The sequence below is a fragment of the Heptranchias perlo genome, chromosome 6, assembly GCF_035084215.1.
Source record: "Heptranchias perlo isolate sHepPer1 chromosome 6, sHepPer1.hap1, whole genome shotgun sequence".
NCBI lineage: Eukaryota > Metazoa > Chordata > Chondrichthyes > Hexanchiformes > Hexanchidae > Heptranchias > Heptranchias perlo.
Genome location: NC_090330.1, coordinates 73,960,719 through 73,984,251, shown reverse-complemented (window position 1 = coordinate 73,984,251; position 23,533 = coordinate 73,960,719). Strand labels below are relative to the sequence as shown.

General features: G+C 44.8%; 1 protein-coding gene across 1 annotated transcript in view; it reads right to left on the bottom strand.

Annotated features, from left to right (window-relative positions):
• The window catches only part of myo16 (myosin XVI), a 773,985-nt gene that overhangs the window by 509,584 nt on the left and 240,868 nt on the right, over nt 1-23,533 (bottom strand). Inside the window, exon 6 of the mRNA XM_067986709.1 lies at nt 565-689. Within this exon, the coding sequence (XP_067842810.1) occupies nt 565-689 (125 nt within the window). The remainder of the gene's footprint in view (nt 1-564; nt 690-23,533) is intronic.

Genomic DNA, 23,533 nt, shown 5'->3' with positions numbered 1-23,533 from the left:
AGCTCCAATAAACAATGACTTCTCTTCACTGAAATCAATTTGAAGTTGCACCCCAAAGTTGCCAAAACCCACAAATTGATTTGAGTGCGATTACTGAAGAAATGGATTGAATTTCAATACCCTTTTCCTCATCCTCTCCACTCAAAAGAAATTGGGTTAGCTTCAAAATAGCAGGTAAAAGAATTTTATACGACCATTGCACCAGCTTCACCCCAAAAAGTTACAACACAAGTAAAATGATGCAACATTTCAAACTTTGGAAATGCTTAGCGATTTTGAGCGAAATTCCAAAAATGATTGGACTCAACAAATTGTATGACGCTTACCATATCCAGACTTTCTCCGTTTGCTCTAAGGGTATTGCAGACATCAGCAATGAACTGTGAAATCTATAAGCTTATTTGGATAACTAGGTTTCAGCCAGGCATTAGTACACCAATGGTTTATATTTAGATGTATTAAAATGTCATTTTGTCAGTAACATTACTTCAAATGAAAGTGCAAAAATATCAGCCAAAACTGGTGGAATGAACTAGGTCGAAGATATTGAAAATAAAATCTTACCAGAGTGACTCCTTCATCATTCATTTGATTGACATTTCCGCCAGTGGCCAAGAGATTCCTAACATCTGCCAACATTTTTGAAGGGCGCTGCATCTTCATCTGCCGTAAGGAGTTTACATCAACACCTGCATATAGTAACACTTGAATTAAACATGAACAGCTGGCATTTCCTGCAACACAATGACTCAAAAGGAGAGAAAATGCTACCTGTGATCTTACTCTAAGACAAATGTAGGTTTCAAGAGGATTACTAAAGAAATGCATTGAAGTCGTCATTATCCTGGCTTCCATATGCCAAAATAATACTTGTCGGCAGAACATAGACTGTAATAATCAAAAGCAAAATACTGCAGATGCTGGAAATCTGAAATAAAAACAGAAATCACTGGAAAAGCTCAGCAAGTCAGGCAGCATCCGTGGAGAAAGAAACAGAGTTAACATTTTGGATTGAAGACCTTTTGTCAGAACTGGAAGATGTTAAAGACATTGTTAACATTGGCCGGATGAGCGCCTGGAGGAGGTTAATGAGGCCCTTGATTAGGAAGAAATTACATCAAAAACCAGATGAACTAATCCTTGAACTGGCCAACGACATCCACAACCTGCAAGCCAAGGTACAGCTGCCATACAGAACAAGTCAATGAGAGAGTGACCGTGGAAAGTCCGAATGCATGATGAATAACGAGGTGTGGAGGACAGCATTTTCTGCCTTTATGTCTGTAATTATTTTGTCTCAGCCATTTTATTTTGGGGTGTACATACCTCTCCTGCAAAACTGCCACCCAGATTCATGATTAAGCTGCTATAAGCCTCAACAGCAAAGCTTGGGATGCTTTGGTCTTTATCTTCTCCATCCTAAGAATGAATTATGATCTAAAACTAACAGTCTAATTTGGTACAGTGCACCTCTTGTTTGCCAGTAGTGAAACAGCATCGGGAGGGGTTGCAGTGAAGCTGGCAGCTCAGACCATGCACATCATCATGATGATGAGGTGTACTGGGGCCACAGTTTTTCAATATATTTATAAATGACTTGGATGAAGGACTGGAGAGCCATATATCTAAGTTTGCTGGTGACACTAAGTTAGGTGGCACAATAAATAGTGTAGGTGGGAGCAGGAAGTTGCAAAGGGACATTGATAGATTAAGTGAATGGACAAAACTGTGGCAGATGAAGTTCAATGTGGGAATGTGTGAGGTCATCCACTTTGGACCTAAATGGTGAGAAGCTAGGAACTGTGGAGGAGCAGAGAGATTTAGGCGTCCAAGTACAGAAATCACTAAAAGCTAGTGGACAAGTACAAAAAAATAATTAAAGGCTAATGGAATGTTGGGATTTATCTCAAGAGGGCTGGAAAACAAAGCAGTCGAAGCTATATTACAGCCCTCCAGAGCTCTGGTTAGACCCCATCTGGAATATTGCATTCAGTCCTGGGCACCGCACCTCAGGAAGGATATACTGGTCTTGAAGGGGGTGCAGTGCAGTTTCACCAAAATGATACCAGGGCTAAAAGAGTTAAATTATGAGGGCAGATTGCATAGAAGAGGCTTGTATTCCCTTGAATATAGAAGATTAAGGGGTAATCTAATTGAAGTGTTTAAGATGGTTAAAGGATTTGATAGGGTAGATAGAGAGAAACTATTTCCTCTGGTGGGAGAGTCCAGAACAAGGGGGCATAACCTTAAAATTAGAGCTAGGGCATTCAGGGGTGATGTCAGAAAACACTTCTTCACACAAAGGATAGTGGAAATCTGGAACTCTCTCCTTCAAAAAAGATGTTGAGGCTAGGTCAATTAAAAATTTCAAAACTGACATTGATAAACTTTTGTTAGACAAGGGTATTAAGGGTTATGGAACCAAGGCAGGTAGATGCAATTAATATACAGATCAGCCATGATCTAATTGAATGGTGGAATTGGCTCGAGGGGCTGAATGGCCTATTCCTGTTCCTATGTTCCTATCAGAATATGACTGTTGGTGGACATGGTTTCATCTGCTAAATAAAGAACTGCATTTATATTGTGCATCAACATGTCTTCAGGACATCCCAAAGTGCTTCACATCCTGTGAATTAATTTTGAAGTGCAGTCCCGAATGTTATGTAGGCAATTGCGGTAACTAATTTGCTTAAAGCAAAATCCTATAAACAACATATGAGATGAATGATAAGTTGAGGGAAGAATGTTGGCCAGAACACTAGGAGATCACCTACTTTTCTTTGGATAGTGCCACTGGACCATTTACATCGAAGCAAATGGGACCTCAGTTTAAGGCTTCATCCAAAAGACAGCATCTCCAACAATGCAGCACTTCCTCAGTACTGCGCTGGAGTGTTAGCCTTGATTATATGCTCAAATCCTAGAGTGGAGCTTGAACCCACAGCCCTTTGCCTCAGAAATTAGAGTGTTAAAAACCGAGCCAAGCTGACATTATACTACTGGCAATAAATTGAGAGCTGAAAGCCACCCAAACATGAATTGAGAAGCAAAATACAAGAAGCAAAATATATTTTTTGCTATCACCCCCATATCATTAGATCAAATGAGTGGAGTCCTGCCTCACTGAGACCAGGAATCATACCAAAATGAATTTTTCTATATACGAAAAATGAACATTTCATTGCAGTGTTCAGTTCAGCCTTTATCTGGTCTTATCTCCACTGCTATTTGTTTGAAAAGAAGAATTTCACAGCAGGGTTTTCGTAACACTTCCCTCTAGCTTACATTATCTCGCCTCATCAAAGCTAGATTACTACAAACCTACATTTGTATAAAGCTCTTCACAGATGGAAAGATGCCCCCGAACTTTTTACAGGGCCGAGGGAAAAAAAGAGGACAACCCAGCACGAGGGTGAATGGGAAGCAGAAAAGGTGGGACACTGAAAGTATGTTTGAAGAGAAAGGGATTTAGGAGTCTCTTGAAGGCAGGGAGGATGGTGACAAGTTGGAAACATGGTGTTGACCTTACTACCCGAAGCAAAATTGAAACCTTAGAGGAGGCAGTTGTAAAATGGCAGCCAGGATCTGATTTTCAGATGTTACCCCATGTTATAATAAATAAATCGAAAGGCAGTGTATATTTTTTCTACTATTTACTGCTATTCTTAAAATTACTTTGTGATTTTAATTTTTATTGAAAAAGCATCACGTTGTGTGTGATCAGTCATGGTATTTGAATTACAGGTTTGTAAAAGTGTTGCCAAAATCAGAGGGTTGCCCCCTATAAACATGTTGCATCAACAGGTGGATTAGTAGGTTTTAAACTTCGAGATACAAGAAAATATCTACAAGATTTTAACAATAAAGACAAGTATGCTTATTTTGGAATCGAAGTTCAAATCCCTTCTCTCCCCCAACCATCAGAATTCTGTTGAATCTAAATCTAAACAGCAAGTACACAGACTGCCTGATCCAATGGCAATTTAGTGATTCCGTTGATTGATAGAGACATATTTTAAAATTCAATGTTTCATGATTTCATCTTTATATGTGCCTTCACAACAGGGCAAGCTCCCTAACTCAGCGGCTGTGTCAGTGAATGTTTCAGTACCTGCAGGACTGGGTCATTATCATGCCTCTCCTAGCAGCCAGTTTAATGTTGACTGAGCCCTTTGGAATATATCACCTGACCATTTTCTGACAAAGGAATCACATGTGATGTAATGGGATCTCATAGAAGTCAAAAGGCTGGATGGAAAAAATGAGGATAAAAATAATGAATGAAAACCATAAACAAATTCACCTGTATTTTCTTTTTTTTGAAATAGCAACAAATGATGCAGGTACTGCTCGAGACTACAAATGGGCAATTTCAAACCCTTCACTTCTGCAAGAGTCTGTTGAAATGTGTGGAATACCCTACTGCTTACATCAGTTAAACAAAAACTGTGTCCTTGAGAATATTTTGATGGATAATAATGTGCAAATGTGATGGATGCGTGCTCCTTCTGTCAAAGACTTAGCTAAGTATGTGTTTGCTATTTTCTACCTGGAATTATTTTATATCAATCTTTCTTCAACAAACTACTCTAATATTGCAATATGTCATTGGTAGGGTTAGGGTTAGGGGAAACCTCAGTGAGTAACAGTGATGGCATAGAAATTCCTTCTCATTTGTCCGAAGAAACAAATTATTTCAACAGAATGTAAAGATTTTGTGACAGCGTTAAGTTCATATGTTTGCAGCAGCTATACTGAAATTGCTGATGTTCTTTTCCCTTAGTTAAGGAAAGTATGTTTCCCTGTGTAAGTTCTCTTGTGCTTGTTAATTGCCTGTGAAATATCGATTATTGGGAGATCTAGCCAAATTCAGACTGGTCACTTTTATTTTGTGTTTCTATCCAACTAAGAGTTGGAGATAGATCTGTCCAGGTTATTGAGAGAGCTCATATGGGAGCTCAGCAGCCAAATCAGCATCAGTCAGTTTGATGTACTTCACAGCGTCAGCATGGGGAGGGGCAGCAACTAGTACCAACATCACTGAAGTGCTGGAAGAACACCTGGCGGTACAGGAATGCTGAGGTGATCAAAGGTAGACACACACAACGTCCCCTACTGCAACTGCAGTGTGTCAGTTACCTTTTGTTTTCAGAGGAACAATACATGAGAAGGTCTGGGCTCAGTATGAAAGCTGTCACTGACCTATCGCATCTCTTTATCAATTAAATGTCAACATTGGCTCAGTGATAGCACGCTCGTCTCTGAATCAGAAGGGTGAGGGTTTAAATCCCACTCCAGAGACTTGAGCACATAACCTAGGCTGATACTTCAGTGTAGTACTGAGGGGCTGTTGCATTGTTGGAGGTGTTGTCTTTTGGATGAGATGTTAAACTGAGACCCAGTCTTCTCTCTCAGGTGGATGTAAAAGCTCCCATGGTAATATTCGAAGAAGAGCAGGGGAGTTCTCCCTGATGTCCTGGCCAATATTTATCCCTCAAAAAGACTTGTGCTCCAGAACCAGCCGCGCCTCTAGCCAAACTGTTCCAGTACAGCTACAACACTGGCATCTACCCGACAATGTGGAACATTGCCCAGGTATGTCCTGTCCACAAAAAGCAGGACAAATCCAATCTGGCCAATTACCGCCCCATCAGTCTACTCTCAATCATCAGCAAAGTGATGGAAGATGTCGTCGGCAGTGCTATTAAGCAGCACATAGTCACCAATAATGTGCTCACTGATGCTCAGTTTGGGTTCCACCAGGACCACTCGGCTCCAGATCTCATTACAGCCTTGGTCCAAACATGGACAAAAGAGCTGAATTCCAGAGGTGAGTGAGAGTAACTGCCCTTGACATCAAGGCAGCATTTGATTGAGTGTAGCACCAAGGAGCCCTTGTAAAATTGAAGTCAATGGGAATCAGGGGGAAAACTCTCCAGTGGCTGGAGTCATACCTAGTACAAAGGAAGATGGTAGTGGTTGTTGGAGGCCAATCATCTCAGCCCCAGGACATTGCTGCAGGAGTTCCTCAGGGCAGTGTCCTTGGCCCAATCATCTCCAGCTGCTTCATCAATGACCATCCCTCCATCATAAGGTCAGAAATGGGAATGTTCTCTGATGATTGCACAGTGTTTAGTTCCATTCGCAACCCCTCAAATAATGATGCAGTCTGTGCCCGCATGCGGCAAGACCTGGACAACATTCAGGCTTGGGCTCATAAGTGGCTAGTAATAGTCACGTCAGACAAGTGCCAGGCAATGACCATCTCCAACAAGAGAGAGTCTAACCATCTCCCTTTGACATTCAACGGCATTACCATTGCCGAATCCCCCACCATCAACATCCTCGGGGTCACCATTGACCAGAAACTTAACTGGACCAGCCATATAAATACTGTGGCTACAAGAGCAAGTCAGAGGCTGGGTATTCTGCAATGAGTGACTCACCTCCTGACTTCCCAAAGCCTTTCCACCATCTACAAGGCACAAGTCAGGAGTGAGATGGAATACTCTTCACTTGCCTGGATGAGTGCAGCTCCAACAACACTCAAAAAGCTTGACACCAAAGCAGCCCGCTTGATTGGCACCACATCCACCACCCTAAACATTCACTCCCTTCACTACCGGCGCACCGTGGCTGCAGTGTGTACCATCCACAGGATGCACTGCAGCAACTCGCCAAGGCTTCATCGACAGCACCTCCCAAACCTGCGACCTCTACCACCTAGAAGGATAAGGGCAGCAGGCACATGGGAACAACACCACCTGCACGTTCTCCTCTAAGTCACACACCATCCCTACTTGGAAATATATCGCCGTTCCTTCATCGTCACTGTGTCAAACTCCTGGAACTCCCTACCTAACAGCATTGTGGGAGAACCTTCACCACACGGACTGCAGCGGTTGAAGAAGGCGGCTCACCACCACCTTCTCAAGGGCAATTAGGGATGGGCAATAAATTCTGGCCTTGCCAGCGATGCCCACATCCCATGAATGAATAAAAAAAAACAAAAGCACTAAAACAGATTATGTGGTCATTTATTTCATTGCTGTTTGTGGGTCCTTGCCGTGCCATTAAGGATATAATAAATGTTGTTTTCCAAGAACAGCCACCTACACATTAGTTTGTGTGTATCAGCAGCAGCATAAAAAGCGAAGGAAGTTTTTCCGTAATAGTGTCCAACCCAAGGTACAATGAGTGAACAATTATACCTATGTGCAATCTCCCTGCATCTGTGGCCCATAGTTTGACATAAATGAACAGAAGGGACACATGAAAAAAGGACAGAAATCCATGAATGTTCACACGATATCTGGCACTCGTGAGAATCTTGCTTGTGAATACTGGGGCCCCAGATTCATATAGAAATACATAGAACATACAATCGGCCATTTGGCCCAATCAGCCCATCTCAGCATTTACCCTCTACACGAGTAAATCGTCCTAATTAAGTTTACCCACCCACTTTCCATATTCCTTCGTCCCTTTTTCCTTCATCTACCTATCCAATCTAATCTTGAATATTGACATAGTTTCTGTCTTAACCACAAACTCTGGAAGTGAATTCCACAGCCTCACAACTCTGTGTAAAGAAATTTCTCCTGCCCCCTGTTCTAAATCTGTGACAGTTAATCTTGTATCTATGCCCTCTCGTCCTAGATTCCTTGACCACTGGAAAAAGTCTGCTTCAATCTATCCTGTCAAATCAATTCATAATTTTAAACACTCCTTTAATGTCACCTGTATTCTGCGATGTTCTAACGAAAAAAAAAACAATTTTTCAAGTCCTTGTATTCGTATTTCCTCATACTAGGAATCATCTCAGTGAATCTGCATTGTGTCCTCTCTAAAGCCCTGATATCCTTTGTGTCGGGCCCAATAATGCATACAGCACTCTAATTGTGATCTTATTAAGGTTTTATGTATGCTCGTAATTATCTCCTGGCAATAAAATAAGGGCTGGTCCATAACTGTAGTGAGTGAAAGCCTGAATCGGCAGTGGAGAGGGCTGCTCTCACCAAATAGTCTTAGGCTTCTTCCTCCTTCAAATTTTAATGAGCTCCCTGTGCACGAAGGACAGGTGCATGGAACCGGACACGGTTGGGGGCAGAGAAGATGGCGAGCTGGCAGCTGTCAAAGGGCTGCTGTTCACCATTAAAGTGCAGGGGAGTTTTGGCATGGCAAAGTTAGCACCTCTCACAATCTCAGGACATCCCAAAACCTATTAAGTATTTTGAAGTGCAGTCATCGTTGTAATATAGGGAAACACAGCAGCCAATGTGTGCACAACAAGGTCCCACAGACAGCAATGAGATAAATTACAAGATAATCTGTTTGGTGGTGTTGCTTGAGGGATAAATGTTGGCCAAGACACCGAGAGAAATACCCTCCTCTTCTTTGAATAGTGCTATGGGATCTTTCACATCTACCTGAGAGGGTAGATAGAACCTTGATTTCACATCACATCTGAATTTCAGCACCTCCTTCAGTGAAGCACTTCCTCAGTCCTCAGTTCAAGTAGTGCTCATTGATGTTAGCTCATTTTCTGAACGCTTGGCAACATGTGTTCAATGAGGAATGTTGGAACGACTCCCCTATTTGAATAGTTTACTGTGAAAGCCCTGTTGCAAGAGATGCAGCAAAAGAAAGTGTCCCTTTTTGGAGCAGCAGGCCAACCTCCTGTCAAAGCAGAGATCTAATCTAATTGGATGGAGGTGGCCTGCAGAATGAATGCAGTCCTAGGAGCAAGCAAAGACAACGTTTTATGGTATTAGGAGGAATGCTCACAGGAGTAATTGTACCCAGCTTTACATACTGTTATCAAGCATGGTACACAAGGCAGAGATGATGGAGGTTGCATGCAAAGTACAGAAACAAATATTTTCCCTTTTCTACGTACTCTTTCATAACTCACTCTTTGTGGGGCACACAATCAGCTTGAATTGTGACACATAAATGTTGAAAGATGTGTTCAGAAGCAGCACTGCCACCAGAACCAACATGCATGCATGCTGCATTAGATTACACTCACACAGAGAGTAGTGTCTGTTTCACTTCCTATGACTTATGCGAGCTGCCAGGAGAAAGCAGCTCACAATCACCACTCACTGCCAGGGGAGCTGTCAATCTGAAGAGCCATGTTAGACTTGAGGAAGTGGCACCTGGCATTTTTGGTCTGTATGAAGACAGTTTGAAGGCATATCAGCAAATATGTTTCTTTTCTTATTCTCATTGCTATGCTTAGTCACTCTCTCACTCAGTACCACAGAGAGATACATTGCAAGACAGTACCATGTCAAACATTAACCTGGTATCTTACCTCTGTTAGAAGGCATTACAACCAGAAACTATTCCAACTCATCTTTTTCTCTTTCTATAAGGCCTTTCCAAGTGGCGGCATCAGTGGCGGCAGACAGGGTCCCAAGCACTTTATAGTAAGTGGTATCACACACTGTCCACCTATCGTAAGCACCACAGATCCAAACATTTACATAGTGAGTTTGAGGAGAGAGAGCCAGCAAGGATTTGTAAAGGATAATTCATGTGTAATGAACCTAATTGAAATTTTTAAGGAGGTAACAAATGTGGTAGATAAGGGAATGCCTATGAATGTTATTTAGGAACATAGGAACATAGGAACAGGAGTAGGCCATTCAGCCCCTCGTGCCTGCTCCGCCATTTGATAAGATCATGGTTGATCTGTAATCTAACTCCATATACCTGCCTTTGGCCCATATCCCTTAATACCTTTGGTTGCCAAAAAGCTATCTATCTCAGATTTAAATTTAACAATTGAGCCAGTATCAATTGCCGTTTGCGGAAGAGAGTTCCAAACTTCTACAACCCTTCCAGAAGGGACTTCCAGAAGGCATTCAACAAGATTCCACATAAGAGACTGTTAACAAAAATGAGTGTGCCTGGAATGGAAGGCAACCTATTGGTTTGGATAGGGTGTTAATTAGGAGGCAGGAGACAGAGAGTAGGGATAATGGGTATGTATTCAAATTGGCAGGAGTTGACTAATGCTGTCCCCCAGGGATCTGTACTGGGGCCACAGCTGTCATTATAATTATAAATGACTTGAATGAAGGAATAGAGAGTGTATATCTAAGTTTGCTGATGACACTAAGTTAAATGGCATAGTAAATAGTGTAGATGGGAGCAGAAAGTTGCAAAGGGATGTTGATAGATCAAGTGAGTGGGCAAAACTGTGGCAGGTGGAGTTCAATATGGGAATGTGTGAGGTCATTCACTTTGGATCGAAGAAAGCTAGATCCGAGTATTTTCTAAATGGTGAGAAGCTAGGAACTGTGGATGCGTAGAGAGATTTAGGAGTCCAAGTACAGAAATCACTAAAAGCTGGTGGACAGGTAAAAAATAATTTAAAAGGCAAATGGAATGTTGGGATTTATCTCAAGAGGGCTGGAATACAAAGGGGTGGAAGTTATGTTACAGCAGTACAGAGCTCTGGTTAGACTCCATTTAGAGTACTATGTTCAGTTCTGGGCACCATGCCTCAGGAAGGATATATCGCCCTTTGAGGTGGCGGAGCGCAGATTCACCAGAATAATACCGGGCCTAAAGGGGTTAAATTATAAGGACAGATTGCAGAGACTAGGCTTGTATTCCCCTGAATATAGAAGATTAAGGGGTAATCTAATTGAGGTGTTTAAAATGATCAAAGGAGTTGGTAGGGTAGATAGAGGAAAATTATTTCCTCTGGTGGGGATGTCCAGAACACGGGAGCATAGCCTTAAAATTAGAGCTGGCCATTCAGGGGTGATGTCAGAAAGCATTTCTTTACACAAAGGGTAGTGGAAATCTGGAACTCTCTCCCCCAAAAAGCTGTTGATGCTAAGTCAATTAAAAATTTCAAAACTGAGATTGTTAGATTTTTGTTAGGCAAGGGTATTAAAGGTTACGGAACTAAGGCAGGTAGATGGAGTTAAGTTATAGATCAGCCATTATCTAATTGGATGGCGGAACAGGTTCGAGGGGTTGAATGGCCTACTCCTGTTCCTATGTTCCAAAGTTCCTAGTAGAGGGTGAAATACTGATCACAAGTGAGGATAAACAAGTCGAATTGGTTCTTGAGGAACAGTCACAATCAATTTGCACACCACAATGTCCCACAAACAGCAATAAGACCAGTTAATATGTCTTTGGTGATGTTGGTTGAGAGATAAATGTTGGCCTGAACACCATAACGTCATTGCTTTTCTTCAAACAGTGCCATAGGACTTCAACTTATGTTCACTTAAAAAGTCTGATGGAATCATGGTTTAACAGGCCATCTGAAAGACGGCACCGCAGACAACGTAGGACTCCCTCCATACTGCACTAAACTGTCAGTCTAAATTTATGTGATCAAGTTCCGGAGTGAGGCTTGAACCCACAACCTTCTCATGCAGAGACAAGAGTTCTATCATTAAGCTAAAGCTCAAGACCACCTGCAAGACAGTCCCTGAGGAAATTGGGACCAATCCCTTACACAGTTTCTGTCACAAACTTTGTGGTTGGGGCTATTGAGATCTTAAGGAGTCTGTTACTGCCACACTGGACAGGCTAGGAGATTAGCTTGACAGAATAAGGATGACTGACTTCACATTCCACAGTGATACCCTGCCGTCTTGACTCACATGTTCAGCTGGACATCCTGCAGGGATGTGCAGCAAGCAAGGCATGGCAGGAAAAGACAAATGAGGTAGCTTGCACACTCCTCCAAACCATTCAGCCTACTCAATGGATTGAAAAAAAACACAAGATCACCAGATGCACCTCCAGTTGTAGCAGAGGCATCTCATGACCCAACAGCCAAAGTTGCATGGTTATCTCCATCCCATGAAGCCCACGCTGAGCTACAGCAGCTGGCTACCACACTTGCTTCACCCACTCGAGGATCATTTAGATATAGGAGTAGATTAGGTAGTAGGAGAAGCATACCTTACAAGGTCACCAAGAGGAAGCTTGGTGGTAGGTACGAGAAGCACTTCTTAGGTAATTATCAGCTAATAAGCTTTGAGCACTTTATATCTCCTCGGTGCAGATAGCTTTGTTGGGAAGGGCCATGTTAAGGTAGCAGCTGAAGGTAGGCTGGAGTAAGACGACAGTGAGGTTACAGTAGGTGGAAATGTGCAGCATGTTGTTTCTGGGATACTGTGTGGCAATTCATTTGTCTGTAAGTTTCACAAGCCTTTCATTTGAATTCAAATTACAGCCTGGCTGCTGCATGGTTTTAAGAATGCAGTGACTTTATAGCAGACGAGGTGAATTTAAATGTGTTTCTCTTTATATCGAATTAAATCCCAGGAACTTTAATCTATCTTAATGATTCACTGGTCCTGTACATTCAATTTTCAGCTGAGCTGATGCTGTGAATTTAATTTTTCAAACTGATGGTCAAAACTGGCTGCAAGTTATGAACATTGATTTTTAGGTCACTTTTGTGCTCTTTATCTGCTTGGAATTTGCATGGCTAAATAAAGTGATTGGTGAGACTGTTAACAGGAAATAGTCAGTGGGTTCTTCGATGGAAGTTCTTCAATGATTCTTTTGCTCACTTGTTTGATAAACTGCAGTCCAAATACACTGTTTTTTTGGCAACACAACAGCAGCTTATACTGTTGTGGGTTAGTAAGAACATGTGGCAAAAAGACTGTTCTTATAACAAGAATTTTTCTCAATGCTGTTATTTTCTATGTTAATAACTCTCACATCAGTCGTGTATTTGTATCTGTACTTTCTCTGACTCCCACTGAGTATCTAGTTAGTGTAACAGAAAAATATAAGAGGTGCATTGATTGATTTAGAATGTGGAATTATTGGCAGTGTGGAATCTGATAAGAGTCCAAGGGGGAGAGTTTGATACTTGGACTATTTAGATGTTGTTTAACCTTGTGAATGTATACTTCTGTACTGAAGTGAATGATCCTGAGCCATGAGATTGAAAGACCATCATCATAAAACCTCAACTTATTGGCTGAAACTGTGTTGACGAGTTAGTTGGAGAAAGGCCAGCGAGTGATTTCAGAAACACTTTTCTGTGGAAGACAATGAAGATCATCAAAGCTACGTCATCTCTAGGAAGAGTTCTGCGATGATGCACAGTTGCTGGAGGAGCCAATAACAACCTGTATCACAAGACTATGCTGGGAAACTTTCAATGCAATGCAAGCTGCCTTTACAGCAATTACCAACAAAGGTCTTACATTTTAAATAAACATCACGACAGATGTTGCAACTACTGCAGAATGAAGCTTCCTGATGGCTAATATGGTGACTGTAAATTGGAGTTTTCAGAGCAAGCTATTCCCAACTAGTCCAAGAACTGAAACTGCCTAAAAACCTCCTGATACCATTTCAATAAATGTGCAGAAATCTGTAAGTCACAACAGAGTAACAAAGCAACAGCTACTATTAGATACCTAACAGATAGAAATCCCACACCACCAATTCTATATTCCTTGCCTTCACAGTCTCTGCTTATGAGTAGAACAACTATATGTCATCTGGAATTCAGTCTAAGGCAAATGAGTGAGGAAAAATTTGTAGATCAGAATACTTACTCATTAAAAGGAACATATTCTGAACAGGATTATGATGAAGTAATATGATAAAGTCTCTACACTATTATCCTAGCAACAGGAATTGTTTTACAGTGCTAACATTGGCTTCAATGGCATAATTTCCAAGCAGAATAAAACAGACTATCTGTAGAACCTGCAAATATCTACTTGCATGTCAATATATAAAATTGAATTCCAAACTTATATTTTCCAACTGCATCTTTTATTTTGAAATTAGGATGATTTGTCATATCACCTTTGGCATTGCTCATAGAACCAGAGGAACGTTCCAACACGGCTACGGTGTGAGCTTTTAACTAAGACACCCGACTTCAAAATACAGAAGAGTTTTAACCTGTGGCGAGAGTGCGGCATGCGGGGGCTGGCGCCATGACGGTACCAACATGAGGTCCAGGAAATTTTAATTCCCGGGCCTTATTTAAATTTCGCCAGACTGACTCCTGCCTGAAGGCAACAGGGATGATGTGGAGGCCAGTGGGCAGGAGCACGATTTCAGGCAGCAGGCAGGCAGGCTTGACACTCCCAAAAAGCCGGGAATTAAAATGGCGGAAGGCACAAATTCTGCAGGAATGGAGCTGGTTGCACCCGGCCACTTTACCCCTACAAGCTTTAGCTTACCCGTTTTTCAAAAGGCCAACTTTGTTTGATTGGTGTACCAGCCTCATTAGATATTCATGACACGTGCCTGCCTGTGTTGGAGCCTGACAGTGGGAATTTGCTTAATGCAGGCTTGGGATTTCTGGTGTAGTGCCACCTCATAACGCCTTGTAGCTGTTATTTAAAAGGGGGGGATCTTATTTGTTAGGCTGGAGCAAAATCTTTGGAAGTGAATTACAGCAATTTACACTCCGATATTTATGGGGAGGCGGGGAGAGTGTGGGTGAGGCAGAAAATGGAGGAAGAACCCGACAAGGTTGGGGATGCAGAGGTCCTGTTGATTGTAACGGCAGGACCATATTAACATTTAGTTGGTCCATCTCCCGCCCACCAGCCAGCCAAATGGACAGCCTAGCCAATGGGCAGGAGGGAACACCGGTGGCAGAAGGCCGTAACCAGGGGCCCTTAAGCATGGTCACCCGCAATCAGGAGGGGATAGAGGCCCGTGATGGAAAGAAGGGAGAGCCCAGGATCAGGAGGGGGAGGGGCCCGTGATTGGGAGGGGGAAGAGATTGTCCATCAGGGCTGGGGGAAGAGATCGTCAATCGGGGCTGAGGTGAGGCCGAAGGCTTACTTGAGGGCCTCGGGGAAGCCTACAAGGAGTGCTGAAAGAGCCACTTACTTTGTGGAGCCGGCAGCTCCCGCCTCCGTTTCACTGCCGAGTTCCCCGATTCGTGGGAAATCCGTGCAGCAGCAGTAAATTTCAAATTGGGCTCCCAATTGCACTGTGGGAGCCTGATCAAATATGTTAATTAAGAGTCCTGCCTCTCCATGGCAGGATACACTGACACCCCGATAAACTCTGCCGTAAAATAGGCAGTGAGCGCGTGCACAGAGGGTTGAGGTCACATCCCCATATTTCACTTTTTAACTCCACCCCTGATCCTCTCCCGCCTGTTGTAATATTGAAGCCTTATTATCTTGGCAGACAGCAGCATTCAATGATGCAACATTAGAGATGTTGCTACAGTGAGCAAAGGGAAGAGGGCCAAAAGGGTTGCTTTGTGTAGAAGGAGGTGGAAAAAAGGGTAACTGCTATCTGTAACATGCAGGGAAATGGTAGCAGATGAGGAAAACCTTGAGGGAAAAATTTCCCTACACAAAGCACTGCCTTACCACAGAAGTTTTCTGTCAACTTGTTACGGTTTGATTGAGGCCAAATGCACAGCACTCAGATACCATTGCAGCTCTTTTGGAGAGTCACATGCATGCCCCTTACTGCTGCAGGACAACCTTTCTGGCTGCCCAGGAGGGAGCAGGGGAGAAGATTTCCGGGTGCGAAACCCGGAAGGTAAGTGGGTGGGTCACACTTAACGAGGCCCATCAATTGCACTTCCGGGTTTTGCACCCGGCAGCCAGCCTGATAGACAGGCTGGCTGGCTATCGGCCAGGAAGGCCTCCAATAGCAGGCCGCAACCGGGGATCATAAGTACCTCAAGTATCTCAATGAGGTACATTGCCCTTTTAAGTATCGGCCCGCCAGCTTTAAGTGGGGGCGGGACTTCTGTCTGTCTGCTCTCCACATACAGTCAAAGCTGCCTGGGTTGAACCCAGAAGCAGGCATGTTGGAGCCGGGATGCGGACCCGCTCTGAAAATTGAGTATTTTTACTCCCCACCTGCCCCAAGCCCACCCGTTCTTGGGGGTTAAAATTTACCCTGATGTTTCCACTTGAGGGGGAGTCTAAAACTAAGGGCCATAAATATAAGATAGTCAGTAATACATAGAAATTACAGCACAAAAACAGGCCATTCAGCCCAACTGATCTATGCTGGTCTTTAAGCTCCACACGAGCCTCCTCCCATCCTATTTCATCTAACCCTCTCAGCATAACCTTCTATTCCTTTCTCCCTCATGTACTTATCTAGCTTTCCCTGAAATGAATCTCAACTACTCCATGTGGTAGCAAGTTTCACATTATATCCACTCTCTGGGTAAATAAGTATCTCTTGAATTCCTTATTGGATTTATTAGTGACTATCTTATATTGATGACATCTAGGGGGTTACATTGGATAACCCCCGAAAACAGGTTCTGGGATCGCAGTGCGCGATTAACCTGCGCCCTGTTGTAGCGATGCAGGCAGCAAGTAACATTCGTGCTGCCTGATGTTTTAAGTGATTGGTGCATGCAGCCTGTGCTACTTGTGCTGTTGATTGGCTACACACACCAGCAGGGGGCCCCATATCAAAAGTGGCTAGTACTACTAAAAGGTAGCCTGCACCTCTTAAAGGGGAGGTGCACTGTGGCTGCAGGAAGTCCTTTAGGAAGTAACTCTGTGCTGGAAGATAGTGAAGAAAGGCTGCGCCTGCGAGAGAGCGTGCACCAAGGTTCTTGGACGGTGCACTAGAGGCCTTGGTGGAAGAGGTGGACAGACGGAGGGGTATCCTATATCCGCAGGGGGGCAGGAGGCCCTCCAGACATATGCTCAAGACACAGTGGGAGGCTGTGGCAGATGAAGTCAATGCCAGGAACATCATACCATGCACGTGGGTGCAATGCAGGAAGAAGTTCAATGATTTGACACGCGTGGTCAAGGTGAGTGATTTCAAGTGTCAAGTGGCATCTCCTTCCAACTGCACCACTAGCCTCATCCACTGCTCCATGCTCTACACTACCTCCCCCCACCCCCAACACCATCACCCACCTACTAACGAACTCTTTCAATCAGTACACAACCCTTCGAATCAAATGCTGCATCTCACCCTTACACATTACCATTCTTGCAAACTGCACACCCACAACTCACAGGTCACAAACTCTGGCAGCTATTCAACCATGACAACTACATCTCCCAAACATCTTGCAGGACACTCATTGACACACTTCCTGCTTTCTTGCAGGAGAAGGTGGTGCATAAGGAAAGTAGGCAGCAAGAAAGAACTGGAGGAGGACAGGCGCGCCTACAGGTTCTCACCCCCATGGAGGAGACAGTGCTGTCCATCACTAGATGGGCTATCACTGAGACCGTGAACATTGGCGGTGCTGGAGGTCCTGACGAAGGGGGTCTCTACATACCTAATCTTCCTTCTTCATTCCCACTTCTCCCTCATCCCACAATCTTTAATGACTCGTGTGCTGCAGATGGTGTCAGCCCCCATATCCTGCTTTCTCCTCTCCCCGCACCACAACTCAACCTGTGTCCCTCTGTCATTTCAGATACCCAAGAACTGGAACCTGCACCGTCAGAGAAGGCAGAGGAAGATGACAGTGATGATGAAGACACACTGTCACTCGATCTAATACTCGCAGCCACCAGCTCAGATACTGACACTGTGCGTACTTTGGAAGCTAGGATAGAGGTGGGATCTGCATGTGATGAGACACCGGGCATAAGTGCATGGGAGGTGGGGTGGGGGGATAGGATACCACAGGTGCAAGCTCGCAGGAGAGTTCTACTGCCAAGGAGTCAGATGATGATTTCAATGGGCCAAGCTACAGAAGAAGACTGATGGGCGTACACCACCAAATGTTTGGGGCACTGGAAAGCCTGCCAGAAATCCTGAGCACAGTGTTAAGGAGCATGGAGGAGTCCAGCTCCAACTTGGCACAGGGCTTTGCACAGAGCTTGGAGCCCATCCTTTCACACATGGAATGGGTGGTCACCTCCATCAGCACACCTGTGGAACCCACCATGATGCAACGTCTGAGGACCGATACCACAGGTTCCATTGCAGCACAAACATCTGCCGCCCAAGGTCTGAATGCTGCATTTGGAGCTCAGGCTGCTGCCATGAAAGCTCAGACTGCTACATTACAAGCTCAGATTGCTGCCATCAGAGCTCTGGGGACCACTGTTGAAAGGAGCTTCCCGGGCGTCACAGCGCTCCAGCAATCTGTTCTCGAGCAGATTGCCAGGATTGCTGAGGCGCCGCCCCAGGGGAGTGCCAGTGGCACCATGGAAGACGAACCTGCTGTCCTCTCTCAGGATGACAGCATTCCTGCTCCCATTTCTGCCGCTTTGCCAGTGTCCTTGCTGTTGCTTATCAGCAAGGCAGACTGCTGCAGCCCACGCTGAGATGGTGCAGTCGAAAGCCAGGCCTTCCTGGTCCAAAGCTGCTTGAGGTCATTCTCCAAGGCCATCTGCACTCTTCTCCATTGAAGATCAGCAGCCTTCCACCGCCCATGCTCCAGCCACTTGGGAAGCACCTCATAGGAGCACTAGGAAAGGTAAAGGCACACGAACAACAGGCACTAAGGGAAAGCACAAGGTGGGGAATAGTATTAGATTGTTTGAATCATTTCATGTGTAAATCTATAAATGTGGTTACGAGTTTATATTTGGTGTTGGTTTTCATTTCTGCGATGAGCTGAGGGAGGAAGCAAAGTATAATCATAAGGAGGATGATTTGATGGTCATGTGAGAGAGGAAAGGTTTTTTTTTATTTGTTCACGGGATGTGGGCGTCGCTGGCAAGGCCGGCATTTATTGCCCATCCCTAATTGCCCTCGAGAAGGTGGTGGTGAGCCGCCTTCTTGAACCGCTGCAGTCCGTGTGGTGACGGTTCTCCCACAGTGCTGTTTGGAAGGGAGTTCCAGGATTTTGACCCAGCGACAATGAAGGAACGGCGATATATTTCCAAGTCGGGATGGTGTGTGACTTGGAGGGGAACGTGCAGATGGTGTTGTTCCCATGCGCCTGCTGCCCTTGTCCTTCTAGGTGGTAGAGGTCGCGGGTTTGGGAGGTGCTGTCGAAGAAGCCTTGGCGAGTTGCTGCAGTGCATCCTGTGGATGGTGCACACTGCAGCCACAGTGCGCCGGTGGTGAAGGGAGTGAATGTTTAGGGTGGTGGATGGGGTGCCAATCAAGCAGGCTGCTTTATCTTGGATGGTGTCGAGCTTCTTGAGTGTTGTTGGAGCTGCACTCATCCAGGCAAGTGGAGAGAATTCCATCACACTCCTGACTTGTGCCTTGTAGATGGTGGAAAGGCTTTGGGGAGTCAGGAGGTGAGTCACTCGCCGCAGAATACCCAGCCTCTGACCTGCTCTCGTAGCCACAGTATTTATATGGCTGGTCCAGTTAAGTTTCTGGTCAATGGTGACCCCCAGGATGTTGATAGTGGGGGATTCGGCGATGGTAATGCCGTTGAATGTCAAGGGGAGGTGGTTAGACTCTCTCTTGTTGGAGATGGTCATTGCCTGGCACTTATCTGGCGCGAATGTTACTTGCCACTTATGAGCCCAAGCCTGGATGTTGTCCAGGTCTTGCTGCATGCAGGCTCGGACTGCTTCATTATCTGAGGGGTTGCGAATGGAACTGAACACTGTGCAGTCATCAGCGAACATCCCCATTTCTGACCTTATGATGGAGGGAAGGTCATTGATGAAGCAGCTGAAGATGGTTGGGCCTAGGACACTGCCCTGAGGAACTCCTGCAGCAATGCCCTGGGGCTGAGATGATTGGCCTCCAACAACCACTACCATCTTCCTTTGTGCTAAGTATGACTCCAGCCACTGGAGAGTTTTCCCCCTGATTCCCATTGACTTCAATTTTACTAGGGCTCCTTGGTGCCACACTCGGTCAAATGCTGCCTTGATGTCAAGGGCAGTCACTCTCACCTCACCTCTGGAATTCAGCTCTTTTGTCCATGTTTGGACCAAGGCTGTAATGAGGTCTGGAGCCGAGTGGTCCTGGCGGAACCCAAACTGAGCATCGGTGAGCAGGTTATTGGTGAGTAAGTGCCGCTTGATAGCACTGTCGATGACACCTTCCATCACTTTGCTGATGATTGAGAGTAGACTGATGGGGCGGTAATTGGCCGGATTGGATTTGTCCTGGTTTTTGTGGACAGGACATACCTGGGCAATTTTCCACATTGTCGGGTGGATGCCAGTGTTGTAGCTGTACTGGAACAGCTTGGCTGGAGGCGCAGCTAGTTCTGGAGCACAAGTCTTCAGCACTACAGCTGGGATGTTGTCGGGGCCCATAGCCTTTGCTGTATCCAGTGCACTCAGCCGTTTCTTGATATCACGTGGAGTGAATCGAATTGGCCGAAGACTGGCTTCCGTGATGGTGGGGATATCGGGAGGAGGCTGAGATGGATTATCCACTCGGCACTTCTGGCTGAAGATGGTTGCAAACGCTTCAGCCTTGTCTTTTGCACTCACGTGCTGGACTCCGCCATCATTGAGAATGGGGATGTTTGCAGAACCTCCTCCTCCCGTTAGTTGTTTAATTGTCCACCACCATTCACGACTGGATGTGGCAGGACTGCAGAGCTTTGATCTGATCCTTTGTTTGTGGAATCGCTTAGCTCTGTCTATAGCATGTTGCTTCCGCTGTTTAGCATGCATGTAGTCCTGAGTTGTAGCTTCACCAGGTTGGCACCTCATTTTTCGGTACGCCTGGTGCTGCTCCTGGTATGCTCTTCTACACTCCTCATTGAGTGTAAGGAGTGTTGGACTGTTGGTGAATGGGGAGGTGTCGTTGAGGTTACTGGTATCGTTCATTAATCATCTGATCACACAGAGCCCTGGCAGACAGGGCCTGTCTACCTTGTTGCCTCTCTTCCTCTTCCTCCACTTCCTCCTCCACTCCTCCGCCATCTCTTCCTCCTCCTCCTCCACCTCTTCCTCCTCTTCCTATGCCTCTGGCTCAGGTTCTCGCCAGATAGGCAGTGGCAAGGGCTGTTCCCTCATAATGGCGAGGATGTGCAGCATGCAGCATACAACGACAAATCTTGAAACTCACTCAGCTCAGTACTGCAGGGCTCCTCCAGAGCGATTCAGGCAGCGTATGTGTTGCTTCAGGATGCCTGTGGTGTGCTCGATGATATTTCATGTGGCAGCATGGCTCTCATTGTACATCTGCTGTGCACATGTGCGTGCGTTCCGGACCGGAGTCATGAGCCACTTCATGAGGGGATAACCCTTGTCGCCCAGTAGCCAATCTTTGACTTGCCATGTTGGTTGAAATATAGATGGTACGTTGGACTGCCGCAGAATGAAGGAATAATGACTGCTGCCAGGATAGCGTGCATTCACCTGCATGATGTGCTATGTGTGGTCACACACCAGTTGCATATTGAGGGAGTGGATCCTTTTCCATTGATGAATATGGCCGCTTTCTGATGTGGAGCATGCGTGGCAAATGCGTGCAGCCAATGGCACCCTGCACCATGGGGAAGCCTGCAATGCAAGCAAACCCTCGTGCTCATTCATGCTGCTTGTCTCTGGCAAGAGGGAACAAGATGAATCTGTTTCTCTTTGCGTACAGCGCCTCAGTGACCTCCCTTCTACAGCAGTGCACTGCAAACTGTGAGATGTTGCTTATATCTCTAGCAGCAGCCTGAAAGGAGCCAGAGCCATAAAAATTTAGCACCACCATTACCTCGACAGCCACAGGCAATGGTGTCCTTGCCCTGCTCTGAGGCTGCAGTTCTGGCTGCAGCAGTTGACAAATTTTAGTCACACCGTCTTTAGTGAACCGCGGCAGTCAGATGCACTGGATTTCGCTGAAGTTGAGGTAAGACAATTGGTCCCTGAAGGCCCTTGTTGGAAATGGCCTTCTGCTGCGTGCCCTGCACCTCTTCCCCCTCCTCCACTTCCTCCCTCTTCTAACAGCATGTCTTGGTCTGTGTGGCCTCTCTGCATGCTCCCAGTCATGTTTAATTCCCAGAGGAACAGTCCACCCATGTCTGGAAGCAAATTTGGTCAGTACATTATTTTAAATGCTGCTAACAGTACTGCAAGACCAGCCAGACCACTCTATATAATATTGCAACTTTCTCCAAGTAAAGGAAATTCCATAAATATGTACAATTGTACCAGCAGCCAGAATAACTAATCCAGCAACTAACCTGGAACTCCTGCATGCTCCCTTTAAATTATGCTAGTGAGGGGTCCTTCATGCCGTTTATGTCATGTTCAGCTGTGCGAAGTTAAGACAGTGCTTTGGCTGGAGCGTGAAGTTCCAAAATGTCACTGGCTGCTTCAAATCAGCGTTGCACACTAATTCACACCATAATCTCTCTACTCTACATGCTGACGCTGTTCGTTAGTTGCGCACCCACCTTTACCAAGATGGCGCCCTGCGCACTTCACGTCAGAAGTGTGTGCTTGCATCTTGGGCACCATTTTCGGGGCGTAGGAGCCAGCATAGCGCCTACAAAACAGGCGCTGCACAGCCCAATTTAGTCCCCCTAGTTTTTTCAATGCAGTACTGAGGGAACTTTAACAAATTATACACTATGAAGTGGTTAAGATTATTTCATTGTGAGGTTACTGTTGCTTTGTGCCTCTGATGACAATATAATCACCTATAATTATGTCAATTGATAACACACAATGCCTTATGTTCACTGAGCAATGAGCTCAATAGCTGGAGTGATGGCAGTAACAAACTCCTTTAGGTGAAATACTCTTGTTACTTTCTCAATTCTGTGACAAATTGCCACTTGTTCAGCACTGACTAGAAAATGACAGTCACGAACAATTGTGTCTGTCAATGCAGTGTGTGAAGACTGAGAACTTGAGATTATGCTTGCTATATAGTTGTTATCGCTAAATTAGAGAGCAATGGAAGGCAACTTAAAATCCTTCTGGACACACAGCATTTTACATGACAACAGCAATCTATGTACCTCAGGGTCCTATCATACTAATGGCCTTATGTTAGTTGCAATAGAACTGTCACAATGTTTTTGATTGGCCACCAACACTGGCAGCAGCCAATAAAGTTAATGAGGAAACAAATGTTAATGCTTACAATAGCTGTCGTCAGGTTTAGTTTTTCTATGTACTGGTGATGATATTTGCCTAGCACCCAAGAGTTCTGTCACTGCCATTGCCTCACTTAATGACTTCATTGCTCGAGTGTAAACCTGCAGTGTGCAAACTGGAGAAAGGGTGACCCTGGGGAGATCATATTGAGACATTTCAAGAGATGTAAAAAAGAAAAAAAAGGCTTGCATTTATATAGCACCTTTCATGACCTCAGGACATCCCAAAGTGCTTTACAACCAATGAAGTACTTCTGAAGCATAGTCACTGTTGTAATGTAGGTAAATTGAACCCTAATAATATGCTTAACATAAACACAAAATCTACGAAAGGCATCGACTCAAGCTCAGAAGAGAGGTGGTGAAAACAGAGTTTAGATTAAATTACTTTACACAGAGCTTGTGTAGATTGAACGGGCTGCCCAGAGAGACAGTGGAGGTGGACAGTGTATCAAATTCAAGAGGGAACTGGATAGATATTGCATAGAAAAACAGAAGACAATAGATCGCAATGGTTTCTTCTAATTCAGCGAATTCCAATGTTTCTACGTTCTCTTGTGTAATATATAG